Source organism: Fistularia commersonii, chromosome 9 (genome assembly GCF_037954325.1).
Source record: "Fistularia commersonii isolate RoL2024-O1a breed Wild chromosome 9, RoL_Fcom_v1.0, whole genome shotgun sequence".
Lineage (NCBI taxonomy): Eukaryota > Metazoa > Chordata > Actinopteri > Syngnathiformes > Fistulariidae > Fistularia > Fistularia commersonii.
Window position 1 is genome coordinate 7293353 of NC_141292.1, and position 15061 is coordinate 7308413.

Consider the following 15061-nt stretch of genomic DNA (forward strand, 5'->3'; position numbering starts at 1 on the left):
ATTTGAGGTAACAAGTCATACTGAAACTGCTTTTATGCAAAGTTTTCAGCGTAGTCAGATCAGGCTGATGGTACATCTTCAGTCTCTCCTCAGACTCATTTAGAATCTGAGCAATATGATACAGATGGGACAGAGTGAAAAAAAATCAGAAAATGGAGCCTAAAACATTTATTTATTTATCTATTTACATTTTGATATTTTTTCCTCATACAGTATAATACCGAAAAGAGCACTCATCAATTCACCCAAGTGGACAGTATAATGTGGGATTGCAGAACTGCCAAGGAAATGTTATTTAATCCAGTTGTCATGGTGAGGATCATCTGGAAGCTCCACACCCTAATGCGATGGACACACATTGCCCAATTAGAGGCCATTGAAACTAAAGGGAGCACTTTGACGTTTGAAGTTTTTCAGTCTTTTATAACTGATTTATACAGTCAAACTTAGCAATATTACCCAGCTTTCCTCTTACCATCTCTTCATTTTACAAACAATGTTCCAGGTTGCATCAGATGATCATCTTAATTGTAAAAAAGAAGACAAAGCTACATGGCTGTTCCTTAAAATAAAAAATGGTGGACACCACGTATTTTACAAATGAGACGGTTCATTTTGGGATTTAATGTTAATGTAATGGACCTTTAGCATTGCATTCAATTAGCATATTAGAGTCACAAAATGTTTTAATTGAGAGACCCATGACTATCATCCAAGTCAAAGGAATTCTAAAAGATACTGCTCTTGATAACAGTTATTAATTTGAGTTTAGGAATATGCCATGAAAGAATTTACATGCAGAAAGGTATCATGATGCAGATTGCAGTGCTGTAAGCTGTCCATTTATTTGGAGCTGTATGTCTTTATAGTGTGTAAGCCTAATTTAAAATGTTAACCTGTACATAAATGTTTCCATGCACTATTATCCTTGCTTATTCAAAATAAATTCTCATAAAACTAGTAGACTATACTCTAATAACTTTTGACCCCGAGGAAAGACAGTTCATACAGAGAGCAGTTCATGGAAAGCAATTCTGATGTGGAACTGGCAAAGTCAACCATGTGTAAGTAGAAACGGAAAGGACTCAGCAGGAAATGAATTGGAAAGATGCCGGCAGGTGTCAAATTGCATTGCAAGAAATAGGGATTCATATATTTCTTCTATGAGAAAAAGCTTCACAGTAATCGGTGATCAGCAAGGTTCCTATTTCCTACCTGACCACTTGTAGACATTTAATTTATTTCATTATCAAACTTCATAAAAATGCACAGTGGACAAAAAGTAGATACTGATTGAATTAAACCAACCACCTCCCTATTTCAATAAGTGTCTGTGTCTAACTTCTAGTTCAGGTCAGGTCCAGCAGACAGAGTTTCTTTGTTATGGATCTTTTGTTTTTCATTTGTTTTCTTTTGTGCTAATATTTTGTTTTGTTTTGTTTTGTTTTCTTTTTGTGTACAAACCATATAAACAAATACACCTCTGTTTTAATATGTCTTTCCTAAAACAGACATCGTCGCCCCTGATTTTGTCAGCATTATGAAAATACTGATGACAATAATTATACTTTGTTTGATTCATGTATTTACTACTGCTGCCCTTCATACGCATGAATATTAACATTATCAATGCATCATTCATTAATTGGTGAAGGTAAAAACATTGATTACGGTGACCACTATTGAAATATGCGTTACAAATTTGGGAGACAAATACAACATCAGACTGATATTTCTCACAGTGTTGGAGTAATCCAATGTAATACACACTTAGCAGGAAGTGTGAAACCAACTATGTAAAAAATAACCGGATTGTACTTGAAATAGTGGAATGAGATTTCTAAGGATAAAAGAGCCACATTGTGCCCATTTTCAAAGAAATCTACTGGTTTTCCAGCAAGCTGTCAAATACCGCGACGGACCAGTGTCTGTTTCACCTGTCATCTGGACAAAATCCTGCCTAATCGTCTTTGACCCATGACCGTGTTGTTGGATGTTCTCTGACCAAACCTCAAAGTATTCATGCATTTTGTGCAGTCGGTCATCTACTGACTCACTGTGCACTTATTAATTATCTGTAAAAATAAATCAATTAAACAAGGGAACGTGATGATTTGCCTTCAGAGCTGCTTTTAATATATTGTATGCAAAAATATGCAAGTTACACAGCGTTGCTGATGGTGATGGACTGAGAACTGTGGTATGCCAAATGCGCTTGAGGCTGAAGATTATAGAGCCAAGGCAAAGTAGATGTGCACAGAGCATAGATGTGGGCCCTGACCTTGAATGTAAAGACCCTGTCACACATACTTTTCATACTCAAAATCATAGGCACATCAATAGGTGACTTGCATTTTTTGAGCAAATGTAAAATGAGTTCACCTTACCAGTGCAGAGTCTGTCGGGAAGAATCCTTTCCTGCACTCTTTACTTCAAGATTCAATACTTTTTTGGCAGTTAGACAATACTTCATTGTTCTACTCCAACTCAAATGATCTTATCTTATCTTATCTTATCTTATCTTATCTTATCTTATCTTATCTTATCTGAAATAAGACAGAGATTCAGTTAATATAGCATTCTGCCATTTCAAAACCTCTACACCTTGAGAGGCATGTAAATTTAAAGAGGCTAGTACCCATGCAAAACCCAAAGTGTCTGATAGCAGAACTGGGACTGTAGTCTTGCAATCTGTTTTTAAACATTATACTACATATTTTGTTCTTTGCTACAAGGCAGTTGTACGCAACATTAATATTAGGCTTTTAGGCAATGAAGCTGCAGGGTAAGGGGAACTGATTTGTGCGTAAATTAAGTATACCATTGCTTTGCTAATTTTTAACCACAAAGCAGCATTTTGACCAGGAAAGGGGAACATTTTATTACAAGTCTTGCTCTCAAGCAGTGTGACCCAGAGTTTGAGTGATTGTCTGAAAAATCTATAAATGAAGTGATGACTCACTGGGAACAGACAAAACAGAAAACATCATAAAAGAAACATTTAGAGACTTGGAAGTATTAAAAATGGTTATGCCATTTTAGTTAAATATCACATGGTTTAAAATTGTATTTCAATAAATGTATGCATCATTTAGATGTGGGAAAATATTTAATCTTCTCAACAAATGACAACCATTTTGAGTTTTTGAAAGAAGTAAATAACACAAAAATAAAAATGCCAAAACAAAATGAACCGATCACATCTGTAGTCGATGACCTTTGATAAGACTGTTGATAATCAAAATAATTACCAAAGAAACTTTTCTCTGTATAGGGCATTCTGTTTTGACTACAGTTTTTATCCTCTCTAGAGAAAAGGTCAGTGCTTCAAAATTAAGTTTATGCAAGTAGATCTGTTTCATATTTCATTGAAATCTTAACACATTCTGTACTATTGTTTACCAAACCATGATGATCCAATTGGACACATTACAGTTATAATTGATTTTCTTAAGAACTTACTAATATCATTATGTTAACAGTAAGCATAAGAATAAGATAATGATCGCTGCTGCACACTCTGTTGAGTGCAAGTATTAGATCGATTTCGATGGCTTGTATTCAGAATTCAGAATAAAGGAAGATCACTGTCACAATAAAAAAAGTTGTACCAAAGTTTATAGAACAAGCTATTGTACCACCAATCTGAATTGCAATGGCCATCCTCCTCAAATAATGTCACGGATGGTGCTCTACTCTTACAGCGTAGCAGAGTTTAGACAAAATGAAAGGCAAGCACTTCAAACTTGGCACAGAGATTATCAATGGATGTCTCAGTTCTTGGCACAGCCCACACACTGCCAAGGATGCTGTACAAAAGAAAAAAAAAATGCTTGTCCTTCAGCACAAAACTGCCAGATAAAGCTTTGCTAAGCCATATAAAACAAAGCCTGTTTGAAACAACAGTCTTTGATAAGCCCAAGATTAATTTGTTCGACTAAGATGTGACCCAGCATTTTTGATGTGAAACTCAGCGGGGCTGCCATTGTAAACGCCATATTCCAGCAGTAACAAAGGAAGCAGAGAGGGCAATTATAATTTGTTGGTTAAATGACATTTAGAGATGCCATCATACATTCTTGTGACTATCCTAACATGCTTTTTATTTCCACAAGTTTGTTAGAAGGGTCATATCCCAGCACCCTAATCTTCAAACCCAATGCCAAATGTTTGTCGTTTTTTAGGAGCACAATATATGACTGGTCCAAATGAGAGGCATCACTTTACTCCAACACAATACAGTCAGGTATTTTACGAGATGGGTTGAACAACTGGCTTCCCGGTAACAAAAGGCTACAAGAGGTAAATCTTAAGAATGACAAAATGTTTTTCTAGAAATTTCTGCAATAACACTGCTATCTGTGACAATGATTTAGTCACCAAACCATAGATAGACACATAGACACATGCATTACAAATAATAAAACCTTAAAATTGCAATAATACTGTAATACTGATTTTTGGTACCAAATATGGGATGCATTTTGACTATAGATCTTTGATTTTTATTTCTATGTGACAGCAAGCACACAATGGTTGCATGACAGTATAATGCCATTAATTAGAAGTCGTGTGTAATGAAAGTGTGACATATTTGAAGCAATATATCACAAATTATCTTGACATTTGAACTCCATTTAAATGTTTGTATGTTGGATCTTGTCAAAACATGACACTGTTGGAAAGTATGGAAAATGCAGTTTGGGTGCAGATTAATTCAGAGAGACATCACATTTTTGTTGGAAAGATGTCAGGATGTCAATCTGAAATTAATGAAGGGAAATTTAATCAATATTTGGGTGACCTTAAGAATCCAACAGTAAATTTTAAAACAGCAATTCATCACTTGTAGAGCACTGTTAGGATGTGAAAAATGTATTTTATATGAAGCGAGGTTTTACTTAGTTCTTAGTACAGCACAATTAAAATACTAACACAAAATCAGCTTATACTGGTATTCGTAATTAAATTATTCTATTACCCTGATGAAAAAACACAACAAGCTAAATGAACTGATGTTTTTATACGAAACATGTTTTCTGTGAAATTCATCATTTATTTATTTATTTATTCATTTCTAAGAAGTGGTTGGTTCATTGAAAATTTAAAATAACCCATTATAATTAGCTGATTGTAATGCTAAAGCATGGGGTGAAAGAGAATTTTAGTCAGAATTAGAATAAAGACATAAGCTTCAGACTCGCCAGATTTCCAGATTGTCATTGTCATCTCAGTTAGCATCGCTTACCGTTTAATCTGGTTTTGATCTAGTCCGTCCCTGAATCCCCTCATCATTTTGATCATTTGGACTTTTGCCTCTCTTTGCAACTCCTTCCTTTTACGCACCCCTGTCAACTTGGACCTTCAACAATAAAAGACTTTGAATAAAAGATTATTTAGTAGTTGTGCTGGAATCGGGTCAAGAAAAATCAGTCCCACAACAAGGTGATTACATCCAATTGTCATATTTGTGTAAGAGGAAAAGTTGGTGTCATGATCTTGTGCTGCTCTTTCAAAAAATATTATGTTATGCTGTATAAATCATGCTATATACCGTACTTTATGTTGTAATTGCAGTGTAAATTGTTCAAAGAAGCTTACTGCATTACATGTAGATTCTTTTCCATTCAGCTGTTACCTAACTTCATGTCCTCTTTCACTCCATTCATAAATCTCCTCTTCGATCTTCCTCCATCCAGGCCTCCTGCTTGGCATTTCCAACCTCAACCTCCTTCTGCAAATATATTGTCAAAGCCATCTCAGTCTGGTCTCTCACTTTATCTCCAAAATATCTACTACACGCTGTCCCCCTGATGGACTCATTCCTGATCCTATCTGTCCTCATCACTCCCAAAGAGAATTTCAACCTTTTTCATCTCTGCCACCTCCTGCTCTGCCACATGGCTCTTCTTCACTGCCACTGTTTCCAAACCATACAACCCTCTCTGGTCTCACCACCATCTTGTACACCTTTCCTGTCATTCTTGCTGGTAGTCTTGCTTGTAGTACACATGTTACAGAGTTTTGAAATTGTCTTACTTGCAGAGGTACAAAACATACACTACAAATGTTTTAGAGAGATCAGAATCAGATAATAAAAACCTTGATGGCATAGCCAGCTTTTGATAATTATCAGGAAATCTTATCACTATCAAATTATTTGTGCAGTGATTTGTAACAGAAATACATAATTACTGTACTGCTGGCTAACAAAAGTATAGAATATCGTGTGGTCCAGCAAAATTTGTTCTCTGCCTGTCAGATATGCAAAATTACACTCTGTGTTCATTTTTATGCGCCGGCATTCTGCTCCTCGCATATAGTGTGTATTTATTTATTAATATACTGCACCGATTAAGTGGGCGCAGTTCTCTATTTAAGACGCCATCTGCTTGGAACAAAGAGTAAGAGTAATTAAAACAAGCATGCTTCTTAATAGAAATCAGTAAAAGGAAACAAACAACCTCAAAAAATAAAACACAAACAATTTGTGCCCTGCTCTCCTTTCTATTTTTTTTTCCCTCAGCCAATTACGATTTGTCTTCCACAGCATTCACTCAAAGAACATGGTGTGATGTGCCAAACCTTATAGTACTAATGCTATTACATTCATACAGAGCAATCAAAAACAAGCTATCTGCAGGGGGGTGGGAAAAGGGGGGGTTGATAATGCTTACAAAGGTTTTACAAGCAAAGTTTTCATATGGCTATGTTTGCAAATACTAATGACTCACCAATAATTCTGGTCATATATATTGGGTTCCATTTCATTTATGAGAAAGTTTAAACGAAGGAACACAGTTCAAAGGGGGCTAGGATTCTTTTGTACTCTTGTCTGACCCTTTTCTTTGTACAAGTTACATTTATTGTGGGATTACAATTTCTCAGAAACACTGAATATGGTGGAGGTTACATGATGCTAAATATAGTTGCCCTTTCTGCCTCATCTAAATGCAGTGTTTCTTCTGGAGCTATTGATGACATCTGTGCTGGAGGCCAGCGATCCAATCTGTAACCCTTATAATTAACCATCAAGTCCATCTCTTGACTCACGTCAGCCCCACGAGCTACAACTGTTTTGCTGATTTACATCAATCAACTTGCTGCACCTTGCAATGAACACCAGCAGCTTTGTTGAGTGAACCCTATTTAAAAAAATGCTTTAACCTCGATATCTATAGGCATTTCATAGAAGGCTGGACTGCAGTGAGGCAGTCAGAACTCTTGCTATATCTCCAAAAGTCATCATTTGTACACGTGAGGCTGTAAAGTTCCAGTCCTTTCTCTATCAACAGCCAAACAAGTTTCCATTTACTGCATTTCAATTAGCCATGATGATAGTTATTTTATTTTCCAAATACTTACAGTTACAATGCCAACAAAAAGGACACTTCCACATTTCCATTGTCCAACCATAATTCACATGATCATGCTTTCAAAAATGTTTCAATAGTATTAATAGTAATGGTAGATGTGATTAGCAGGTAGTATTGCTCTTAAAATACCTCATCAAAAAACATGACAAAAACATAAAAAACATGACAAAAACATAATACTAAATGTATCTCTGAAGTGTCAGATAGTTCATGAGTTGAAAGCTACAAATCTTTAAAAATTTATTTGATGCCCAGTGTTGGGCTGATTCAGTTTTTTTCTTGCTCTCGGAAAACCTTCTGTCTTAAAAAACTGATACCTTGCCTATTTTTTATTCAGTACGGTTCGGGTTCGTGCACCAAGCCCTCATGTGACAGTCATACAGAAAATAAACTACTCACTCAGACACTCATTGGCGGAGTCCCCGGTGGCCCTGGCCCAGGGTCTGTCCTGGTAGAAGGGGTGACATCTCTGGCAGTCATCTCCCACTGTGTGATGTTGGCAGGCACAGACTAGGCTACCCTGTTTCCCCTCAATGCACTCGCCAGCGTGACCGTTACACTTGCATCTATGGTAGACACAGACATCTTGTATGTAGAAAATGCAGGTACAACTTATCCACAGCCTCTTTCTTCCGCCTCACTGAGTCAATATGTAAATGCAGTCAGTGAGCAGTGTAGCAGGCAGACGAGAATGGAAAGTGAGTTGATATTCTCACTGTAAGGATTTGTCACCTCCTATTATTTTTCATGGCCACAAACATGGCCTTTCATTTTCCTTCAGCAAATGCACAACTCCACTTGGCACTGGATGCTAATATACACACACTCAGTCATGAGCCAGAACAGTAAAAGCAAACATTTCTCACAAATACTTTTGTAGTTGTGAGAAATGCATTATTCTATCAATAGCAGTAGTAATGATTACATTGTTATCCATACACAACTTTTGAGTATTTGCCATTTTTTTTCAATATTGCAACTGATGTCAATAGTTGCATTTCTTATGAGGTATACTCCATATTTGGGGGACTCACTGAGCAAATATCAGTTCTGCTCTGGCTTCAGCAAGAGGATGTGTGAAAACACAGAAGTTGACAAGGGAGCAGCGAGGCAGCAAGGACTAACTGCTCAGATGACGGAAGATCACTAATTAGGCCCATCTGTTATGTACTAATATATTCAGTATGTGATATGTGCCTATTCTTAACTATTTTAGTGAACACTGACTTCAAATTATAGTTCCTTTTTAACTTTATCAAGAGGTACATTGATACTATGGCGGCAATTACATGACATCATTATTTATATACAGTATAATTGTTTGTGTACTTTCCCTCTGCGTGTGGTTAGCCGATAATTTCAGAATACAAACAGCAGAAGTGTCAGTGACATTTCCCTGCATGTTCTATTTCCTGGCAGTGTCACTGTAACCTGTCAAATGGCTGTGATAGGGAACAGGGATTTGTCACTGAGTGGCAGGGCTCTGTCAAATTTAACCAGCTGTCCTGGATCTAGACGTATGCTTGCCAGTTATTCCTGTTGTCTTCGAGATAACAACAACCTCCCAACTCCAAAGTGCCCCAACTCGAATATCAGATCTCTCTACTTGGGCTGTTGAGAGATAATGTTAACAGTGTGTTTGAATTTCATTTTCCTTGGAGCGTTTTCTTCTTGTATGTAACACAAACTGACATTACCCAGTGCCCTGCTCTCTCAGACTCTTTTTCTCTCTCCCTACACACACGCACACACACACACACACACACACACACACACACACGCACACGGTCATACAATTTATTTTTCAGGTATTGATTTTGTTCATGAAAAAAAGGGTATGTCAAAACAAAGAAACAGACAGCAAACTGAACATTTTTCACACAAAATCATAAGAAATAACAGATAAATCTGAAAGATATGAAAAACATGACCAACAATTAATCAAGAGTAACAAGGAATCTTTAGTGACTAATAATAAGAAATTTCTTGTAGGAAATGGATAATAAGTCACAAAAATGACTCCAAAAATGTATGCATATATAAAATATATGTACATATGTAGAAATACATGCATATAAGTAAAAATTAGAATCTTGGAAAGAAACAAAAATGATTTGAATTGTTGATATATTTACATGAATACTATTGTGTCAGACAGTATTTCTTTTTTTATGTTTGTGACACATTTTTGCACATCAAGCTATTGCCTTGGTAAGTAGGTGCATATCTTATATTAAAGCTGGTACCGTTAAATTTGAAAAATTTGATGCGAAAAAATAAAGCTGGAACTGTAGTGTAAGTGTTTCCTGAGTTATAGCTGCATTGGATTATTTGTACCAAATACAGGTAACATAATCTGAACAGCATCCGTCCAGCTCAGTGACATAGCATTGAGGTGTTGAGGCATGTAGTTTGTAGGCCGCAGTGTAACAAGGCTACCATGTTGTCCATTGGTTTTCTCCCTTAGGTGTTGGCATTGACGGGTAATTTGTCACACTGCTACTCTGATCCTGAGTGTTTATGACAGGTGTCAGATCAAGTTTATAACCTCTCTGAAGGCTTCATCCCAACTACTTAATCCTCCTCTTCAATCTACAGTTTGAAGGTGCAAATTGCTTGCCCTGTCTTGGAAATGTGTGAAATAAACAACACCCAAACTGTTGGAAAGCTACATTTTCTCATTTGTTGGTAAGAGTTAGTGAGTTGCTCTAGCAGTGCAAAATCTATCAAGTTTCAGTTGTTGATTGCTTTTCTTGTCTTGCCTACATACACTCTATATTCACCTCCTCGCACAAAACATCTAAAAGTTTTGTTTATACACATATAATAAGTACTATAAAAAATGCCCGAAAAGCTAGGGTGTCTGGATGATTTAGCATCAAAACTATGAATTTGGAATTAATGTTTATATAGTTTATTGCTAAAACAACTGTTCTAAATAAACATTTCTGAGAAACAGATCAAGCAACTGTGCGTGATGCTGTGTGCTGAGCTGATCTACCTCATAGTTTTGATACACTGTGATTTGGATAAAGACAGAGCTTTTGCTGTTGCAGTAGTTGGGTGACCAACTTAACATTATTAGTGCTGAACTGCAAACTGATACATGTTCTTTGATAATTGCGTCTAATTTTTCAGTAGGAATACATCGCACAGCTCTATCTCGTTAATATTCTTTGCATTTATAATTTGAAGATATACTAATAATATTCATTGTTACTGCATGATGATGCTACAAGTTGTCAATTTTAATAGGTAAAACATGAATGGTTATGTGGATAGTACAACAGTTTTGAGCTATTGCTTGGTGTTACACCTAATCATAACACTATGTGTAACACTAAAAGTCACAACATCTATTGTTATGGCAGTACTAAAGGGTGAAATTGCACCATAGAGATGATAAGTTAGCTATTCCTTACCTGCCACCCACTGAAAAATCAGAGATGGCATAGAAATATGAGCGTAACACTTTTGTGTCCTTGAATACTTCGTCTCCAAAGGTGTTCAGCCTGTCCAAGGAGATGAGCAGGTCAGTGGCTGTCACCCATTCCTTAAAAAGGGGGTAGAGGAGAAGAAATTAATAGTCAAGTTTGAGTAATGTCACAAAAATACCTTTTGATGCCATCTGCTTAAAAATATTGCAAAAAAAGAAAGTTCTCTCTAGTAGATGAAACAGGTGGTGGAATTTAGTGAGTTTGTTGGAGAAAATACTGTACTGGGCTTTGGTTAAAAGCGATATCAGAATCTGGGATGTAATACCGCAAATGCAGGCAGCAGAGAAAAGGGTTTTCATTGGAGGGATGAGGGATCAAGGAATTGAAAGCGAGAGGTGGGCAGCAAAATCAAATCAAATGGAGAGATAATGAATATGGTGTAGGATATTGAGATAATGCCAGTGAGATCCATACACAGAGAAGGGGCTTAATGAAGACAAAAGCCAAAATAAATAAGAAAAAAAAATAAGAGAAAAGAGCCAACACTGTGGCTCTGCTTAGACATAATGGATGGCACTTGGGAAAGCGCCTGTCCTTGATATGATTTAAGCTCCTCTGTTTGAGCTCACTGGAAAGGCAAAAGCAGACTGAAGCAAGTACTGAAAAAAGTAAAGGGGCAAACACAGAAGAAGCAAACAGTAGGATGCACAGAAGTGGAGTGTGAGATAAAAGGGAGTCCAGGTAAAAGAGGAACAAATGACACACAGAATCCTTTACTAAAGAACAGATCTAGCTTTAAAATAAATAGCCAAAGAGAAACTTTTCTGTCTATTGGTTGGTTTGGGACTGTGGCAGTCCTGCAAAAGCCTCTAATCCTCAAGGTTTTGAAGCTTTTCCCCAGAGGCATCTTTGAAGTATGGCAATAGAAGCGAGGGAGATTGGAGTGGATGTGCGACACACTAAAACATGTGTGACAAGTTTATTCATTCATGTTCTCTGACAATTGCTGTGCTAATACCCCATAACAACACGTCCAAGACCAAACCATATTTGCCCAAGGAGAAATAGTGGATGAATGAACCAGCCCCAGCCTGAAAGTTACATGACAATTATTAAATATTTTCCACAATATAATGGAGATGAATGAATAAATGAATGAATGGACAGACAGACAGACAGACAGACAGACAGACAGACAGACAGACAGACAGACAGACAGACAGACAGACAGACAGACAGACAGACAGACAGACACATAAAAAAAGAAAATTATGATATAGCAGAAGTATCATTAAATACCTCCTATGATGCTAAATTTATTAGAATAATAAATTTTAGAAAAGCTTATATTGTATTTGATTCAAATATAAATGTCCTCCTTCTTTATTTCAACATTTTCATTTCCGTATAACTATTTTTCTGGTCTAAGTTCAGATTCTAATTTTCAGCAACTTCAGAGAAAGTCATGGTGTTCGATGTTTCTAAGTGTTAAAATTTTGCTCAGTTTCATCATAGATACCAGAAACTCATCAACACTCACTCAGCATCAATACTCAGCATTTGATATTAAAATTCCCGTTCTAAATAGATTTTCGTGAGTGTATTGCGTCTCGACTGAAGCACGGCAACATAGAAGTTTGAATTTTGACATTATCAATGTCAACTGATGGCAGTGGGTGGCATTAAGCTGATGTGCAAGTATAATTGGACAGACTGAGTGAATGTCTTTAATAATATTAGAATGCAGTTGGACTAATGGTCTATGCTCTAGTGACAGCTAAATCAGAACTGTGCATGAGCTCATCACATGTAGTTTTGTAAAATTAAGCATTTTAATGTTTAACAAGGATCTCATGAAACAAGTACAAAATAGATATGATTCCTACTCCCTGAAAATCATTTAATAGATAAAAATGCTCAAGAATCACTTATATTGAAAAACAAATAATTTTACCATATGCATCACAAGGAACATAGGGATGATAACACATTTTTCAACTATTTACACATATTTACAAATATGATTCAATGTCAATTTTTCCCACTGACCCAAGTAATTGAATTGGTTTGCCTCATATTTCTATGGGTCCATCTGCATTTACTGCAGCTCTCAGGACCTCAATGAATTCCAGAGTGGACCTGTGATAGGATGCCACCTGTACAACAAGTCCAATTGTGAAATTTCCTTGCTCCTTAATATTCCATTGTCAACTGTCAGCTGTATTATAAGAAAGTGGAACGACAGCAATTCAGCCATGAAGTGGTAGGCCACGTAAACTTTCTTCAGAGTCAACTGCTACAGCACTCCAAACTTCATGTGAATCAGATTAGCTCAAGAGAAGTGCGAAGAGAGCTTCATAAAGTGAGTTTCCATGGCCAAGCAGCTGCATCCAAGACACACATCACTAAGTGCAATTTAAAGTGTCAGTGGTGCAGTGGTGTAAAGCACGCTGCCACTGGACTCTAGAGCAGTAGAGACCCATTCTCTGGAGTGATAAATCGTGCTTCTCCATCTGGCAATCTGATGGATGAGTCTGGGTTTGGCGGTTGCCAGGAGAACAGTACTTGTCTGACTGCATTGTGCCAATTGTGAAGTTTGGTGGATGGGGGATCATGGTGTGGGGTTGTTTTCCAGGAGCTGGGCTTGGCCTCTTAGTTCCAGCGAAAGGAACTCTGAAAGCTTCAGCATACCAAGACATTTAGGACATTTCCAACTTTGTGGGAACAGTTTGGAGCTGGACCCTTCCTTTTCCAACATGACTATGTACCAGTGCACAAAGCAAGGTCCATAAAGACATGGATGACAGAGGCTAGTGTGGATGAACTTGACTGGCCTGCTCACAGTCCTGACCTCAACCTGATAGAACGCCTTTTGGATTAATTTGAGTGGAGACTGAGAGCCAGGCCTTCTTGTCCGACATCAGTGTGAGACTTCACAAATACGCTTCTGGAAGAATGGTTAATAACTCCTGAACCTTGTGGACAGCCTTCCCAGAGAGTTGAAGCTGTTATAGCTGCAAAGGGTGGACCAATGTCATATTGATACCTATGGATAAGAAAATGGGATGTCACTTATGTTCATATGCGAGTCAAGGCAGCTGAGTGAATGCTTTTGGCCAGGTAGTGTAGTTGCTCAAGATCAGTTCACAATGATAACTTGTGTCAAACCCAGTGTCCATTTTCTCTTATTACTATATTGCAATAACTTGTTGAAAGGCAATTTACAATATATGGCAGATGATTGAACTGGAAATCAGTGGCCATGTTCCTCACTTATCTCGTAATGAAAAGTACATCTTTGTCCAGCAAGTGTGGAAAATACTTATATTGTCTGATGGCAAGAAAAATAAGCAAGGACATTGCGCCCTGTAACTCTCTCTTCACTGGTGTCTTATATTATCCCCTCTGCTTCAAATCACCAGAGTACTGCAGGAAAAGTCTAGAAAAGTAAGAAAGTTATATTTTAAAGAGATCTTTCTTTTGTGTGTCTTGTTCTGTCAGCACAATAGAAATCCTCCTATTTCAAAGGAGAGGTTCTTGGGATCAAGACCACCTATGTGGCCTGTGAATGCAGATCCAAGAGACATACCGGTGGGGCATTGCCATGTCAAATCTCTCCCTTAAACATCTGGTGTCAATACCATGTGTGTTGATGGGTTTACCCCCTGTGTGGAAATGTGTCAGCGTGACAGGACTTCAGTCGTATCTGCTTCAGTTCCTCAAGTAAGCAGTGTTTGTGCTCCATGACACATTTTTAAAAGGGAGAAGGCAATTTAGCCCATAAAGTGGTTTCTTTTCAGTTCCACAGCAGTTATAAGCCATTCTAAATTAAGTGCCCTTACCTGAAATGCCCTCTTGCTTTACCTTTGACCATGGCTCTTTATTTTTTCTCTCTCTGCCAGCCTTGTGTTTTCTCTTTGAGCTCGAGTGTACTTCAGGATTTCTGGACAGGTAGTGTGTGTTTACGGCTTATTTGCTCTGCAGATGTGCTATTTTTTTTCAACCCGGGCTAACGGGTCTGCAGAATAGAGTTCAGTTGGGTCAGCATGCTTTTGTTCTGGCCCTTGCTTATCGACTGCCTCAGCATGATAAACTCCAATGACTAAAGGTGTTTAGACAAATGAAATGGCCCTGGATAGAATTCAGTCGTAAGTGAAAACACACTTTCATCTTTTGTTGTGGCTGCAGAATTCAGATGACATAATTGTTAACGGTAGTTTCTGAGAGGTCTGCAAAGTTTATATGGTA

General features: G+C 37.4%; 1 protein-coding gene across 1 annotated transcript in view; it reads right to left on the reverse strand.

Moving 5' to 3' along the window:
- Positions 1–15061, reverse strand: part of lamc3 (laminin, gamma 3) — a 133288-nt gene that overhangs the window by 81423 nt on the left and 36804 nt on the right. The window contains exons 4-5 of the mRNA XM_086152995.1: positions 10799–10929; positions 7776–7942 (exon numbers count right to left, since the gene is read on the reverse strand). Of these exons, the coding sequence (XP_086009121.1) occupies positions 7776–7942; positions 10799–10929 (298 nt within the window). The remainder of the gene's footprint in view (positions 1–7775; positions 7943–10798; positions 10930–15061) is intronic.